Source organism: Thermothielavioides terrestris, chromosome 1 (assembly GCF_000226115.1).
Source record: "Thermothielavioides terrestris NRRL 8126 chromosome 1, complete sequence".
Lineage (NCBI taxonomy): Eukaryota > Fungi > Ascomycota > Sordariomycetes > Sordariales > Chaetomiaceae > Thermothielavioides > Thermothielavioides terrestris.
In genome coordinates, this window is record NC_016457.1 from 736,678 (window position 1) to 751,850 (window position 15,173).

General features: G+C 59.9%; 5 protein-coding genes across 5 annotated transcripts; 4 read left to right on the top strand and 1 right to left on the bottom strand.

Moving 5' to 3' along the window:
- Positions 1–509: 509 nt before the first annotated feature.
- THITE_2106375 (uncharacterized protein) lies at positions 510–2,690 on the top strand. The gene has a single exon (XM_003648609.1). It carries the CDS (start codon positions 844–846, stop codon positions 2,341–2,343), a length of 1,500 nt encoding a protein of 499 aa, XP_003648657.1. The 5' UTR covers positions 510–843; the 3' UTR covers positions 2,344–2,690.
- A 316-nt stretch (positions 2,691–3,006) lies between these two features.
- Positions 3,007–3,590, bottom strand: THITE_2027442 (uncharacterized protein; the record flags this gene model as incomplete). The annotated part of the gene is made up of 2 exons (XM_003648610.1): positions 3,007–3,327; positions 3,429–3,590. Coding segments are annotated over 2 exons (483 nt in total), but the record flags the coding sequence as incomplete, so codon positions are not given.
- Positions 3,591–4,183: 593 nt separating this feature from the next.
- Positions 4,184–7,042, top strand: THITE_2106378 (uncharacterized protein). Its single transcript, XM_003648611.1, has 2 exons — positions 4,184–5,026; positions 5,133–7,042. The coding sequence occupies exons 1-2, from the start codon at positions 4,481–4,483 to the stop codon at positions 6,678–6,680; spliced, it is 2,094 nt and encodes a 697-aa protein (XP_003648659.1). The 5' UTR covers positions 4,184–4,480; the 3' UTR covers positions 6,681–7,042.
- Positions 7,043–7,437: 395 nt separating this feature from the next.
- Positions 7,438–9,476, top strand: THITE_2106380 (uncharacterized protein). Its single transcript, XM_003648612.1, has 4 exons — positions 7,438–8,068; positions 8,323–8,531; positions 8,750–9,001; positions 9,067–9,476. Exons 1-3 carry the CDS (start codon positions 7,948–7,950, stop codon positions 8,828–8,830), a joined length of 411 nt encoding a protein of 136 aa, XP_003648660.1. The 5' UTR covers positions 7,438–7,947; the 3' UTR covers positions 8,831–9,001; positions 9,067–9,476.
- A 3,721-nt stretch (positions 9,477–13,197) lies between these two features.
- On the top strand, positions 13,198–14,593 carry THITE_2106383 (uncharacterized protein). Its single transcript, XM_003648613.1, has 2 exons — positions 13,198–13,730; positions 13,859–14,593. Exons 1-2 carry the CDS (start codon positions 13,309–13,311, stop codon positions 14,250–14,252), a joined length of 816 nt encoding a protein of 271 aa, XP_003648661.1. The 5' UTR covers positions 13,198–13,308; the 3' UTR covers positions 14,253–14,593.
- The last annotated feature ends 580 nt before the right edge of the window (positions 14,594–15,173 follow it).

Sequence of the window (15,173 nt, forward strand, 5' to 3'; positions counted from 1 at the left end):
GCCCTGTGGGCGTTGGGCGGTCCGAGGTGCAGTGTTCGCCCATGAGCGGCCTGGAGGGTGCGGCAGACTGGCTGGGAGCCGGGGCGCTGCTGGGAGCTTGCGCATCGCTCTCGGGCGTCTTCGCAGCTACTTCGGGTTCGGCCATGGCGGAATTGTATTGAAGGCTAAGGACAAGCTAAGAGGGTTCAGCTGGGCCGAAACTGTAGGGAGAGAGCAATTGACCAGCAATGTGCACCTCAAACATGGACCGGGGATGACGAATGTGGAAAGATGGTACCTCGCATCAGAGCGCCCCGCTGTGCGGTGCAGTGAGGGCCCCCTGCATTACCCCGCTACACAGCATTCCATATCGAGGGTTAGGGTTGAAGGCGTGCCAATGCCTGTCGAAGCTACGGAATACAGGATGGCTTGCAACTGACTTGGGCGAGAAAGGTCAAACTCCGCTACAGCTGGCTCGGATGCAGCGCGTCTAGCAGGCAGATGACACCGTCATATTGATGTTCGGCTCGGGCGTTTTCGCACCCCATGACGCTCTCGCCAGGGTCCTTGTTGTTGGCTGGGTGACTGTCCGTTGATTGTGGAGCCCAAACGGCGCGCAAAACGGTGATGTCCCTGTCACTTGCGCGTTCTCCACTTAACGCGCTCACGCGTCGACGCGCCTAACACGCGTCGCTGCTAAAGTGGCGCCTCCCTTGGTTGTCTTCCTCCCACGCTTTCCCACCTTCCACAACACGCACATGCACTTTCCCATATCGTGCTTGCTTCATCACTTGACGGAAATCGCCCACTCGCCCATTGTAACCTCCAATTTGTATTCAATTGAATCAAGAAACAGCAAGTACGATGCCCGGTGTCATCTCGCGCAACATGCGCACTCCCCGCGGCAAGCTCGCCTCGTCCACCTCGCCTGCTTCGCCGGCGGCGGTTCTCAGCAGCTTTGGGAAGGCGGCGAAGCCGCAATCGACTGGGAAGCAGAACTCGGAGAAGGTCACACCCTTCACCCCGCGCTCCTCCAACATCGAAGTCGTCCTCAGCTCGAGGAAAAGGAAGGCCCGGGACGATACCGAGTCCACCCCCAAGAAGGCTCGTCGCGAATCTGAAGCGCAGTCAGCGGCGCCTGCCACCCCTGTGTCCTCGCGAAAGCAGAAGGCCGTGAGCTTTGCCGAGCCCGAGGATGCCCCGAGGACACCAAGCACACCGAGTCGCGCGCTTGCGACTCCATCCACCCGGAAGCGCCGGCTCGAGTCGGATGAAACCAGCCAGACCGAGGCGCTGCTCGAGCGTCTGAACCTCCAATCATCCCCCGTCCACAAGCGCAGCAAGACCACCGTCCACCGCCGCGCTCCTCCGAATGACTTTGATCTTCCGCGGGAGCTCATCGACTTGCTCGATCTGCACGTGGCCTTCCTCAAGACCCTCAACATGCACTATGCCCACGCCGGCACGACGTCGCCGATCGACCTGCGCACCCTTTACCCGAGCGTCACGCGCGCGTGGGGTAAGCGATATGTCACGCTGGACGATATCCAGCGGTGCGTCGGCGTCCTCTCGTGGACCCCCGTCAAGAGCGAGGCCGACCAGTCCAAAGCCCCATACTTCTTGAGCGACTACGGCCGCGGCAAGATCTGTCTCGAGTTCCACGCGGATGCCGAGCGGGGCCCGCTGCGCGAGCCCAAGCTCAACATGGACTTCGAGGCCAACTTGCGCACGCTCTGGCTCAGCAGCGACGAGCAGCCAGCCACGATCTTCATCGGCACGCTCCCCAAGGCCCCCATCAAGCCATGCCCTTCTCTGGCCAAGTCGGTCACCAACAACCAAACCACGCTGGACGCCTTCAAGAAGGACATCGCCCAGAGGAAGCAGCAAGAGCAAGAAGCCAAGTCCGCCGCCCGCGCCACTACCACGGCGCTCCACGCCCAGGACGGCAGCAGCAGCGCCAACCCCAAACCCCTCTCCCTCCTAGACCGCATCCGCCTCAAAGAACAGCAGTCCGCATCCCACCCATCCGGCCCGTCCGCCGCGGAGATCCAGCGGCGGGCCGCCCTGCGGCGGGCCGCGGACGTGGCAGCCGTGATCGGCATGCTGTGCAAGGCGACGGCGGCGGCGGGGCAGGCGCGCGTGTCCTTCACGATGGCGGCGCTGCTGGCGCGGCTGCGCGACTCGCTGCGCACGCCCGTCGCGCCGGACGACGCGGCCGCGTGCGTCCGGCTGCTGGCGGCCGAGGTGGCGCCCGGGTGGCTGCGGATTGTCACGGTTGCGGGGAAGGAGAACGTCGTCTGCGCGGTGGGGCTGCAGCCGAGTAAGGCCCAGGTGGAGGAGCGGGTGAGGGTTTTGTTGGGGTAGTGGTTGGTTCTTGCGTCTTTGCTTCTCGCTCGGAGAAAGTGCGGCATGGTTGTGGAGTTTTGTATATGTTATGGCTTGGGATCAGGGGCAATCCGTTCGTGTTGGGTTGGTCTTTCTGGCTGGAGTAATGGGACGCATGGCCGGGGACAAACGAGGTTGGCGCGGAGCATAGCTTAGCATCGTCGGTCTGGATGTCTGGTTGATTGTCTAATTGCGTGGTTATCACGTTTCCCTGATAACCCCAGAATTGGGCGAAGGAGGTGGCTTATGCGAAGATGAAAGGTCTATTTTTTTGCCTTGCAATGCGTGTCTATCCGCGCAGCCCCTGCGCTGTGTAACGCCGGCACCAAGAAGCAACCGACCCCCCTTGTCCTTGCCAAATTCAACCCGTAAGTCATTGTGAACCATCACCGTCAGGCAGCGGAACCTGCTGCAGCATCCCGTGTGTTCTTGCATCATAGCCAGGCAAGTTCCGGGCCGAAGAGGCTTGAGTGAGAACCAACTCTCCACGGCGCAAACTTTCCAGACCCAACCACCCTGAACCCAACAACCATCCCTCACGATGAGAAAAGAAGGCTGGCCGAAGAGATAGAACCGCTTCACACCAAAAGCCCCAGAGGAGGTGGCAGAAGAAGAAAAAAGAGGGCGAGGGTCCATCTATTTCTTCTCCTTCTTCTCAAACTTGGGCTTGCCGATGTCGCTCCCGCGCAGCTTGACGTTGAGCACGCGCTCCATGGCGGCCAGCACCTTCTGGTCGGGCGCCGCGTCGCCGCGCTCGAACGCCGCCACCACCGACGGCGTCGTGTTGCACTTGGTCGCCAGCTCCTTCTGCGTCAGGCCCTTGCCCCCGTTCGCCTGCGCGTACTCGTTGCGCGCCTTCTGGATCGCCTTGCCCACCTCCGCCCCGACCGTCTTGGGCTTGACGATGTCGTCGGCCCGGTCCACCATCGTCAGCCGCTGGCCTTCGACCGCGGGTTTGGAGGCCTGTGTGATTTGGGGGGGATGTGGCGTTAGTAAAACTTGCTTGGTGGGGTGTTTTTGGGGGGGGATGGTTTGGGGGGACAGGGTAAGGTAAGAAGACATACAGCATTGCCGGTGGAGAACTTCTTCTCGGTGGTGATGGTCGCGCCGGAGCGCCGCGCGGCGTTGAGGGCGGATTGGCCGCGGACGACGGTCTCGCGCGGCGCACCGCCGCCGCGGCTCACGTTCTTGCCAATCTTGACTTCCGCGATGTCCCAGGCCGACATCTTGACCAGTTGTCTTGAAGAGTTGAGGTTTGAGAGTGGGTGGTGGTCTTCAACTTTTTTTGGCTTTTCGGCGAAAAAAGGCGGAGAGGCGAACCGGACTGAGCACGCGCGTGAAATCGAGCGTTCGTCGGCTAGGTGGCGTCCGCGAAAGAAGGGGTTGGAATGTAACTAAAAGAAATCACAAAAGAAAGAGGCAGGTTTCTACCGAGATGCTGCTTGTTGTCTGCTTTATGTACGGTGGCGGTGCGGCGAAAATAAAAGATGCTGAAACGGGCTGGCCGATGACAAGCTTGGGCTGAGGGCGCCGATGTTGGTTTCGTTTTAGTCAGTGCCGCTCTCTCGGTGAGACGGCCCAGGCGGGGTTTAGTCAGTTAGTGTGCGTAGCAACCTGGAAGTGACTGTGTAAGCAGCCCTCTCCGGGCCGCGGACGCTCTTGGGCGGCTGTCGAACTGGGCAGTGACTCGAGCGGCGAGGACTCGGCTACGTCGGCGCCCCATTGGCACTGTGTGGGGACTAAAAGAAAGAGCCCCGCTGACCATGGTTTCATTGGGTGGCGGGGTCTCATTGGATGGCGATTCAGCTGGACCCCGCCGGGCGAATAAATTTACGAATCGAGGTGTGCCTTATGCACACTATCACTAGCACTTACATCGTGCTCAGTACGGAATACGGAGTACATCTCATATATGCGACGAACAACGCGACAAAGCAGTTCCGTCCGATGCGATCTGGCTGCACTCTAGCGCATACTTGCAGTAGACAATGAACAGCCGAGCAGTGATGGCGCATAGAAACAGAATGGCGAGATTTTCTGCGCCCGGTTCTGGAACTCTGCGAGCTTCGCTCGAATCCTCGGGGCATTGCACACGTCCATGTCGAAGTTGTGAAGCATGGCCATATGGTTCAGTCTTTTAACCGTCGGCTTTGCAGCCGGCATCTCTGACATCTTCCCTAACCTTGTCGATGTCTTGCTTTTCGTCTTTTTCTCCGCCGTTCGGCGACAGCAAGCGCTTGAGGCCATCCTTGCGCTCCTCCGCCGGCTGGTTGAGACCACCGTCATCATGGGCACGACCGCACTGCTTGTGTTTCTTCCCAGCCGGCTATCGTCCCTGCTGAGCGCACACCCGCAGGTCGGCACAGAGGAGCCGCGATGGAATGGCCCGGGAAAGGTGCTTCTGCTCCCCTGCCGGACTTCCCACTCGCGCTTGTTTCCGCAGAAGCACTCGTTCTCGTACTCGTGCCTCACCGTCGGCGTGCCTGTGGGCTTCGAGGGCAATGCCGGTGGAATGGTCTCGGTCGGGCGCAGGAGTAGACAGAACCTGTTCTCATGGCTCTCGTCGGAAGCGTGGCTAACCGTTGACGCCGGCGACTACCTGGAGCGCGGCAAGTCGGAGCTCGGCCTGCGAGGGAAGCTGGACGAGTATCTTCGGACGCAGGTAAGCAAGGAAGCACAGTAAACCTCCTGGCCTTTTGGCCCCGTTCCCCCCCCCCGCCCCCCCAGATGCTTGGACACACACCTGACTGGACTGCTAACTCGGCCAGGGGGTCGATCCGGCGGCATACCCACATGCCTACCTGGTGACTGCCGCTCGCTTCCTCGGCTATCACTTCAACCCCGTCTCGTTTTGGTACCTGTACGACGGCGAAAAGCGGCTGGCCGCCATGATCCTGGAGGTCAACAACACTTTCGACGAACGGCGCATGTACTTCTTGACGTTAGACAACGGGGACGATTCGGCAAGAAAGAACGGCCGCCCAGCGGAAGCTCCAACAAAGACGGAAGAACAAGGGAAGGGAGACATCCATCTTCAACACACTCTGTTCTTCAACCGCACCTGGTCCAAAGACTTCCACGTCTCGCCCTTCAACTCCCGCGACGGCTCCTACACCCTCGCCGCCCGCGACCCCTTCCGCCCTTACTCCCTCCCCAACGCCACCACCTCCTCCTCCACCCCCACCCCAACCGCAACCGCCGCCACCGCCACCGGCATCACAATCTCCAACACCATCACCCTCCTATCCGCCACCACCCGCCGTCCGATCCTCCGCGCGACCCTCACCTCGCACCCGTCGCACCCGGCCGTCGACCCGTGCGCCCTGACCGCCGCCCAGCGGCTGCGCTTCCTGGCGTCCTGGGCCTGGACCGGCCTGCTGACGTACCCGCGCATCCTGCTGGAGGCGGGCGTGTTGTGGCTCTGGCGCGGGGGGCTGCGCGTCTGGACGCGACCGGAGCCGCTGCGCGGGACCATCGGGCGGCGGGCGGACGGCGCGGAGAGCGCGCTGGAGCCCGTGGTCGGGCGGTTTCTGAGGGACTGGGTCGAGCGGAGGGTGCGGGCGCCGGTGGTGGTGAGGTACTTTGCGCCTGGGCGTGAGGGGGTGGTGATGCGCTCTCGGGCGGCGGCGGCGCGGGTTAGCGGGGAGGAGGGGGAGGGGGAGAGGACTAAGATGGGGCAAGGAGAGGATGAAGATGGGTTCGAGCTCAGGGTGCTCAGCCCGGTGTTTTACAAGCGGCTTGTGTACTATGTGGACCCGCTCGAGGGTCTCGTCGCTGAGGCAGAGGAAGGAGGCACGATCTGGGTGTCGCGGCCGGATTTGCTGCGCCGGTTGGTCTCGGAGAGCAACAACAAGATCAACAACGAGAAGACTGCTCAGGCGCGCGAGTCGGTCGGCTATTGGGAGCATGCTCAGTTCAGAATGATCCAGTACCTCCGTACACGGTCGATGCGGGTCGGAAGGCCGCTGGAGTCAAGCAATAACGCCAAGGCGCCAAGGCAGCCTCGGCCGGAGGATTTGGCTACCAAAGACTGCAGCAAGCCATCCCACTCATGCATGGATGCTTATGTCTGGTCGCACGAATCCCCGCAAGACCGGGCGACGTACAGGCGCTGGGTGCTGAAACTGTTGCTGGCAGACAGGATCGCGCTAGGGGACTTGCCGCTGCTCGAGCTGCAGCTATTCGTCGGGCGGGCGTGCCTGGCATGGCTCCTGTCATCTGCCGTGAAGGGGATTGGCGATCCGTGGGCGGGAGTTTCCTGGTTGGGCAGATACTGGCTGAATGAATTGGGGGGACCGCCCAAGGGTTCTGCATGAAGGGAGACCACCTCACGGGACACTCAACATGCATGATACCTGTGGAATTGCTTCCCTAGTACATGTCGATTGGTGTTGCAGCATTCCAAGCTTTCAGGCCCGAGAACCTGGGTTTGGGTTTGGTGACGGGGAGACATGGCGGATTGTGGGATGTTCAACCAGGTTTACGGGGGATCAAAAATACGAGAGCAGGGTCGAAGGCCGGAGTTTTCATCCGAAATCCCGAGTAACCACAGCAATCCGTCTAGCTGGCCCGTGCTTAACCCGCAGATGTGGCGGCCTAATGTACGAGGCAGCAACGAAAATGGTCCCGGAATTCCAAATACTCGACATTAGTCTGCAGAGCTGCGGGACCCCGCCAGCGGCGATCCGGCCGAGGCCGGGCCGTGGAGGGGTTGTTTTGACAAATAACCTGGAACCCTAGTGTGTACTAAGTTAGAAGCTGCCACCGAAGGGTTGGGATTGACCCCGCGGCGGAGCAAAGGTAGTCACGCACAGCGAATCGAAACAAGCTCCCAGACTTGCAGTCATTTCAGAGGTTGCCAATGCGCAGTTTGATCTCCCGAGGAGTTGCTGTGTTACTCACGTCATGGTTGAAGCTACATGGAGGTACCTTCTTGTGCAACGCCGGTTTACCCCGCTACCCCGCCGTGATGCTGCCTGCTCTCCTCGGCACTGCCGATTCACACTGTTTAGTTGAGACGAGCGTGTTCCGGTAGACTTGCCCGGCTTCATGTGAGTGAACGAGCTCGGGAACGTCGAGTCAGGGCACGCAGCTGTCACCGAGCAAGGAAACAAGCAAGACATCTCACAAAATACACACTCCGAGTAAGATTGAGGCACGCTTCGGGGCGGAGAAAGACGGCGTGTTTCTGTTCTTCCGTCCCACAGTAAGGTAGAAAACACTCAGTGAAGTGATCCCCAGCTCTGACGTCTAATGTGTACACTGGACAGTGCCACACAATACGACAGTGCAAGTACACGGTGGCCCCAGATATACGGGCATGACAGGTACCTCATGCATGTCCCTGCTTCGTACTTCCAGTATGAGTAAACATAGCAGGCAATCCTTCCAAGGAATACCGTTAGCTCCCGTCCATACCCGACGAGCTTCGGCCTCTGTATATAAACTCCAGGCTCTCTCCCAAACCACACATCCCGCTTCCCGCTCAAACATCCGCACCGATTCAATTCGTGCTGTCTCCTCGAAGCACACCGGCCATTGCTTTCCATTGCTCATTCACCCCCGAGAGGAAAAACCTTCAACATGCCGCTGTCCGGGCATTGTCTCTGCAAGGCTGTCACCTACACGGTTGACGTCGAGGCCCCGATCCTCACGGGATACGACCATTGCGACGACTGCCAGCGCCAGTCGGGCTCGACCTACTGTGCGTCCCATTTCCCACTTCCCCCGTATACCGTCCCCGGCCGTATACTGTCCCGGCGACCAATTCTCCCCCTCCGCCCATCCCCCACCTCCCGCAAGCTCATATCTATCTCTATCTACCTGCCTACCCCGCCCCCGCAGCCCAATGTCACCGATCCCCCCTCTCCCCCCAACCACCACACCAAGACCTAACCTGACAATACCCCGAACCATCTGGTGCCGATCCGAATGCTGACCCGCTCGCCCCGCGGACAGCCCTCGTCGCCGTCGTGCCCAAGGACAAGCTCACCGTGCAGGGCCCGCTCAAGAAGTGGGAAGGAAAGGGCAGCTCGGGCCACTCGGTGTGGCGCTGGTTCTGCAGCGAGTGCGGCTCGCCCATCGCCCACGACCCGGACGCCGCCCCCGAGATCATCGCCCTCAAGGGCGGCTCGCTGGACGTCGAGATCAAGAAGACGCTGAAGCCGGTATGCAGTCTCCCTATTTTCTTTCTTTCTCTCTCCCTCGTTTCTTTGAAGTCTACCCTTTTTCCCCATTCCTTGAAGAGAATGAACAGAGCAGAAAAAAAAGGACAGAGCGGGAAAAAGAAAGAAAAAGAAAACGAAAAAAAAAAAATGAAGGGATACGATCAATCTCGTTCGCTTGCTGGAGAGCCGCGCAGAACTAACCGCAACGTGGCGACTAGGACACCGAGATCTGGACCGTCAGCAAGCTGCCCTTCTGCCAGGAGCACCTGGCCAAGCCGTTTGAGCACATGCCGCAGTAGATCAGCTCCATTTCCTGACGGTTGTTGGATGGAGGCTGGGGGAGGGCGTGATACATGGAATATGGACGAGCCCATGAGGATTTGAGAGCAAGATGCCCTCGACAGGCCGTACATGCTGGGATATCGGGTTGTAGATCCCCCATGAGCTACCAAAATGGCAAATGAAGCAAAGTGAGCATTACCAAGGCAGTAGACTCCATTGCTGTGGTGCTGTGTCCGACTTGCTGAACCTGCAGCGCCTGCTAGATTCGCGAACAGATGAAGCCGCTGGATGCAACTCAACGGAAGCGCTGTGAGCAACAAGTTGATGCGTAAAATAATATTTAAAAAAAAATAAGGGGGGTGATTCAAAGGCCCACCATCCACTTCTAATCCTTACCTGGAGTACGAAGCACACATCCAAGAAGCGAGGTTGAACGGGGAAAAACAAACGGAACCAACCTACCGCATCAATATCAAAGCAAGGACGCCAAAGCCCCCTTCAGCGCCGCCAGCAAGCCCACGCCATTAACGACGCTCCCCCGCGCGAGCGATCCGTCCGAGCCCGCGAAACCGCCAAAAGTGTCCGGCACAAGCGCTTTCACCTGCGCCACCAGCGCGGCGGACAGGAAGTAGTCCCCCCCGCCGGCGCCGGACGCGTCATCGGCGAAGAGGCCGCGCAGCGGGGCGGCGACGGTGTCGAAGTGCGCGGCGCAGTCGTCTTGCTTGTCTGTGTAGAGGGAGAAGAAGACGGGCTAGGCTGTGGTTCTTCGGGTCAGGGCGGCTTGAAGCTGGAGGAGGTGGTCTGACAGATCTGCTAAGATGCCTCCGGACGCGGCCAAGCCCGATATCGGGACGGCTATGCCGGGAATTGGCATCGCCGGCAAAGTAGGTCCCGGCTGACCGCTTGAAGGGACTCGAGGGACTGATGCCGGAGGGAGCGCGGGCACTGGAGCCGACACGCTCGGTAAGGACAACGCAGGACCGGATGGCAATGGCAGGGGTACTCCAGGAACCGCAATGGCAGGCTGTGGTACTGATGGTACCGGTAGCACAGGGCGTGGTGGACCGGGAGCAAATGCAGAAGGAGGCAGCGAGACCGGTGGAGTTGGCAGCAATGGCACGAGGGGCTCCGGGTGTGCAGGTATCGAACACCCAAGTTGGACGCCGAAGGGAGTGAGACCAGCGGGATTGACACAGACAACAACACGGCGAGTACTGAAGGCAATGAACCTGCAAGGATGGATGCCGAGGGCGTCCAGGGCGCTATCGAATGGAATAAGGTTGGAGGGATATTCACCGAGGAGAAGAGACACTGGAACTCGACTGGGACGGAGGTGGGCGCACCCAGGGAAGAGGGTGTGACGCTGGGGTTCGGAGCGCTAGACGCAGTCGCGGATGACCCGGCCACAAGGCCGGGAAGGCCGCTGACCGACGCGCTGAGGGACGCAGCGAGCGAGGTGTTGGCACTCGGCAACGCATTGCCTAGAGTCAGGTGTGGAAGAGACTGGGAGGACAGTCCCTCCGGACTGAACTGCGCGACCGTGACGGTCTGCGCCGCAGCGCCACTTCCCTGAACAGTGACGGTCGCGGTATGGCTGGCTGCGAGAACACCTGCAGAGACATGAGCAGAGCTCCCCTGAGCGAGCATTCAAGACCTCCTGACCAATTGCCAAAGCGAGCTGGTCCAGCACTGTGACGCTGTCGCTGTCACCGACCAGGAGCGCGCGGACACTCTCAAGGAGGTCGGAGAGAGGCGGCACCGCCCCGGACAGTAAGTGCAACAAGTTGTTGAGGAGCTCGGTGTCCCTCGTCTCCGAAAATGCCGTGAGCTGGCCATAGAGCACTTTTAGGTCCGCGCGAGCAGCTCGGCGCGCTGGGCCGGCGTGAGCTGGAGAGACGCTATGGCGCCGATCTGCCGTTTCAGTCGCTCACGCGAGTCTTCCGAGAGGCGACTGGCACCCGAGTCCGGACGGGAGACTGCAGCGGCTGGGCCCGAGTGCCCTCGTCGCGGCGAAAAGGGGCGCATCACTCCGGGCTGCGGGGGCTATCGACATCTCGGCGACGACGAGAGGCGACGGAGCCGCAAGGCTGTACAGAACGAATGCAATCCAACCGACGAAACGCTTCATCTTGGTTTCGGCCGTCTGGCGCATTGCTGGGCCACGGCCTTTCCTTTTCGATCCATGTTGGCCCAGCGGATATATACTCGAAGACGATCATGACCGGCCATTCTACCACACCGTGAGGAATGCGTAGTGGCCTAGCTGGTCTGCACACATCAGGAGCCGGAATGCCCGTGACGGCTGCTGAGACGATCTTTATTGTAGTCGTTGGCAGTCGACAGCCGGTCGGCAGCCGAGTCAGCTCGAAATGTCCACGGCGCAGTCTAGCAACGGTCCGCATTTCAAAACACCTGGAATGTGCTTTTTGTTGCTGACCCGTAGGCCGGCCTCGACGAATGCTTGGGCCAGGGGCACCGGGGACAAGATCAAGTCGAGACAGCACCTCGGGTCTGTTCGGTCTAGACTTCTAGATTGAACATGTGAGCCACCAATCCAATCTCATACGGTGCACTTGCATACCCCCAGGCGGCATTGCCCGGCGGTTTGTGATACCAGTATGGCTGGATGCACCAAGCCTGCTGGGATGGTGCTGTGGTGATGATTCGACGAGTTGCCGTGATGATGATTTACTCGAGGGACGGAGTGCGAGTGCGGCAGAGTACGGCGTTGCCATCTCCGGGCGGTTCCAAGAGTGCATCTGAAACAGGCCGCGTTCGTGCCCTGCTTGGGCGATATTCATCAAGCACGGCGCTCTCCCATGGCGAGCCAGTGATGCCCTAGCGTGTTGCAGACCTGAATATTCCTCACCGGGCATCTAGCACCAGGAATCCGGCCGTCTTGTAATTGATAGGTCTCACATCCTCTTGCAGGTGAATTGCTAGGCGTTTGGATGCTGCAGCTGCTCCAGCAACTCGCCGTTGGGTCGCATCGCCCAGTCACCGTGTCAACCTTTCTCCCAACATCGGATCATATGGCCGAGTGACCACCGGAAATGATCCCATTCCGGTCTGGCCCGGTGAGACAGTGGACACCCCAAACTCGCATCGATGTACGGAGGTACATACACAGTAAATAACGTGAACGTTACCTCGAGAGCCAGTCCCTCGGCTGACCCGGGTCGGCCGAAAACATAGGTAATAATTGCTGGATTCGCTGGGTTGGTCAGCGTCCCAAGTCTGATGTGTCCGCTCGGCGTGGGATCGATCTCAGCCAGCCGGTTCATTGCGACAGTTGCGGAAAGTAAAACCCCCGTGCTTTCACTCCAATTACCCAAAACGGCTTGGCACGGGGCTTGGTGCCAGTGCGGATGTGCGAGGTCTTGTTGGGAAGGCGCAGTGATGACGATGCAGAAGCTCGGCGGCTCCTTCTCTCTCGCCATGCTCGTATGCTGCTGCCTGTGTGGCTGTTAAGACTGTTCAAGTCGACACTTCGGGATTCCGTTGCCTTCGACTGAGAGAGCATCAGCAGTGAAGCCTAATGCAATCATCTTCAGTTGGCGATCACCCGAAAGGGATGGAGCGGTGTGCAAAAGCGCAGGAAGTCCAGAGAGTTCAGACCCCACAGGTTTCCGTAGGCACATCGTAATTGCGTGAATACCACGCTCTCCTGCCCTCGGCATCCCGCTGAACAAGCCAGCCCTTCCAAGCTTGGGAGCGCCGGCAAACGGGCGCTGCCCCTGGTGCTGAAAATCATTCGACAAGCGCAATTTGGAAGACAAGCGGGTCACATCGGGCGACAGCGGCCTGCCATTGGCTCGTGAGAGGCCGGCTGAAAAGGTACGGGGATACTTCGGGTTAGGGTTATAAATGAGGCGTCCCAAAAAAGCGAAGACGAGACTCCCTTGTTGGAGACTCCGCGCACGCGCAGCGTCCCCCCCTCGGTTCCTGCGAACAAGTCAACTGCCCCGACCTGATTCTTTGGCAGCATGAAGGCAAAACAGGTGGACGCCAGCCGCCTCACATGGCTGCGAGGGCACCAAACTTTTCCAACCCCATCCACGCTTCTCCTTTCCCACGCTCCCTCCCACACCCCAACCGAATGCCCACCACGCTTCGCATCACCACATTCATCGCCGCCCTCCGCGGACCAGCCCGCGTCCGTAGTCGCCGACGCGAAATAGTAAAAGTGCGACGCCAAAAGTCGATCCGGCGGCTTCTCACGCCAAGCTGATTGTGTGCGCCCGTTGCACTCGCAGCCTAGTGGATCGCCCATCGCCCATCGCCCGAGCCATGCAGCTTGGGCCAAACCACCGTCGGCTACCTTAGCAGCATTTCAATCTGCCAAAGCGTCGCCGCCATCGCCGCCGTTGCAAAGCAAAATTTCCTTCTCTGCCACCCCGTCATCTTGTCGTCGCCGCCTCCTTTCCAGCCCTCTGCCAACATCACCGACCGTCCACTGTCTCCCGCAGCGACAAGATTAGGTTTGCTCGCTGCGATGGCTCCCTCTAGCAAGAATGCTGCTGCGGCCAAGGACCGGCGAAAATCGAACAACACCGCTGCCGCCGCCACCACGGCCAACGCCGCCGCCCGCGCAACCTCACCCAAGACGAGCCTCATTGTCACGCTGAAGGTGACGCCCGAGAAGTTACGGGCCATCATCGACCCGGACTTTGTCAAGGAAGACAGCCCGGCCAAGCAGTCCACCACGGCAGCGCCCAATTCCAACGCAGAGAACGCATCGGACTCGACTCCGAACTCGCCGTCGGCAGGCACACCGGCGGCCCAGTCTGCCTCCATGGGGCCGCCCACCGAGGGCCCCAAGAAGAAAGGGGTCAAAAGAAGTGCCGGGGCCGCTGCAATTGGCAACGGCGAACCCAAGGCCCGGGGAAAACCTGGTCCCAAGAAGAAGCAAAGGCTGTAAGTGCTAGCCCCTCAACCCCCCTTACTGCATGCCGCCGGCCGCGTCGCCATCCCATTCTCTCTTTCTCCTGGCCTCCTCCCTCCCGTTAGCACTATCTTACGCCGCATGCTGACCATCACGACAGCGAGGACGGAACCGTCGAAGGCGGGCGGGGCACTCTTGCTCCACACAAGCTTGGACCCAAGGCCAACCAAGGCGCCATCAACGCGGGCCTGCGGGCGCTGGATCGGTCGGGTAAGCCCTGCCGGAAGTGGACCAGGGGCGGGTTCAAACTCAAAAGCTTCACTGGTGTCGTCTGGGAGATCCCGCGGTGGAAAGCGCCGCCGAAGTCCCAGCCCGAGTCGTCGGCCGACGGATCCACGCCCGCGTCGGTCGACAGCAGCAACAAGGAGAACAAGGAGGACGCCAGCCAGGTGAAGAGCGAAGCAAGCCACAACGGCGAGGATATCGAGATGCAGAGCGCCCCGAGCCTGGCCGACGGCCACTCACCGGCGCCTGTTCCCGCCGCCGCTGCTTGAGCGTTTCACCCGGGCTGCGTCCGGCCGCACCAACCGCTTCTGTTGTTACTGTTCGTTGTTTTATACATACACGGGTTGCTAGGATGAAGGGGGGTTTTATTGGGCATCGCAACGGGGGAGTTCAGGCGCAGTCTGTACAAGGGCAAATGGAAAGGAGGTTGAGCGCTCCGTCGTCTGCGTGATTCGGTAGAGCGCACTCGACGAGCCGGCCAGGCGTTTTGGAGTCCAGGACCGTCGCCGACGCCCCAAGGGTCAGTCAGCCATTGTACAATAGTTACGATACACAGGCATGGTTTTCTGCAGGCATCTGGCATGCGGGGAGGGGTTCAGCAACTAGGGCAATAGAAGAAATTGTTTTGTATGGCTTTTGTCAGGTAGATAATATTTCTCGCATGCGATGATCAAGCCCCATGAAGGGTGTTGATTCCTTCTTCCCAGATGGCTGCCATATCCTCTCGGCCCCCTGTGCTGCTCCGCCTGGTCAATCCTTCATTGTCAGACTGAGGCCCCAGGCTGTCAACGCTGAAACAACACGCTCATAACCCATACTGTGTAAGGCACCACAACTGGCTTTCTACCTTGGGTTTCTTTGATCCTGCCGAAAATAACCCTTCTCACCAACAGCAGTGCCGGCGGCGTGCCAGTGACATGCATGGGTCAACGGGCGTTTAGTTACTGGGCATGCTTGAAGCAAAGCCAACCGCAAAGGTGAAGCACGCATTACGTATGCGTGAAGACCAAGATCGTCTCAGGTTCTGTGCTTTGCTTCACCAACCGCCTCTCCCGAGTGATGTGATGATGCATTCATTCACCAGCATTCTGGGAGTGTTCTTCCATATTCCGTACTGTGTCCTGTCTGAGCAATTGCGCGGAGGAATTGCGTCGCTCCGGTGCGCTCCGGTGCTTCCCCCAGACGAGATG

Coding starts and splice junctions, on each gene's coding strand:
- THITE_2106378 (XM_003648611.1), top strand. CDS start 4,481: ATGGCCATATGGTTCAGTCTTTTAACCGTCGGCTTTGCAGCCGGCATC. Junction 5,027..5,132: donor ACGAGTATCTTCGGACGCAG/GTAAGCAAGGAA, acceptor TAACTCGGCCAG/GGGGTCGATCCGGCGGCATA.
- THITE_2106383 (XM_003648613.1), top strand. CDS start 13,309: ATGGCTCCCTCTAGCAAGAATGCTGCTGCGGCCAAGGACCGGCGAAAA. Junction 13,731..13,858: donor CCCAAGAAGAAGCAAAGGCT/GTAAGTGCTAGC, acceptor CCATCACGACAG/CGAGGACGGAACCGTCGAAG.
- THITE_2106380 (XM_003648612.1), top strand. CDS start 7,948: ATGCCGCTGTCCGGGCATTGTCTCTGCAAGGCTGTCACCTACACGGTT. Junction 8,069..8,322: donor CCAGTCGGGCTCGACCTACT/GTGCGTCCCATT, acceptor CCCCGCGGACAG/CCCTCGTCGCCGTCGTGCCC. Junction 8,532..8,749: donor TCAAGAAGACGCTGAAGCCG/GTATGCAGTCTC, acceptor CGTGGCGACTAG/GACACCGAGATCTGGACCGT.
- THITE_2106375 (XM_003648609.1), top strand. CDS start 844: ATGCCCGGTGTCATCTCGCGCAACATGCGCACTCCCCGCGGCAAGCTC.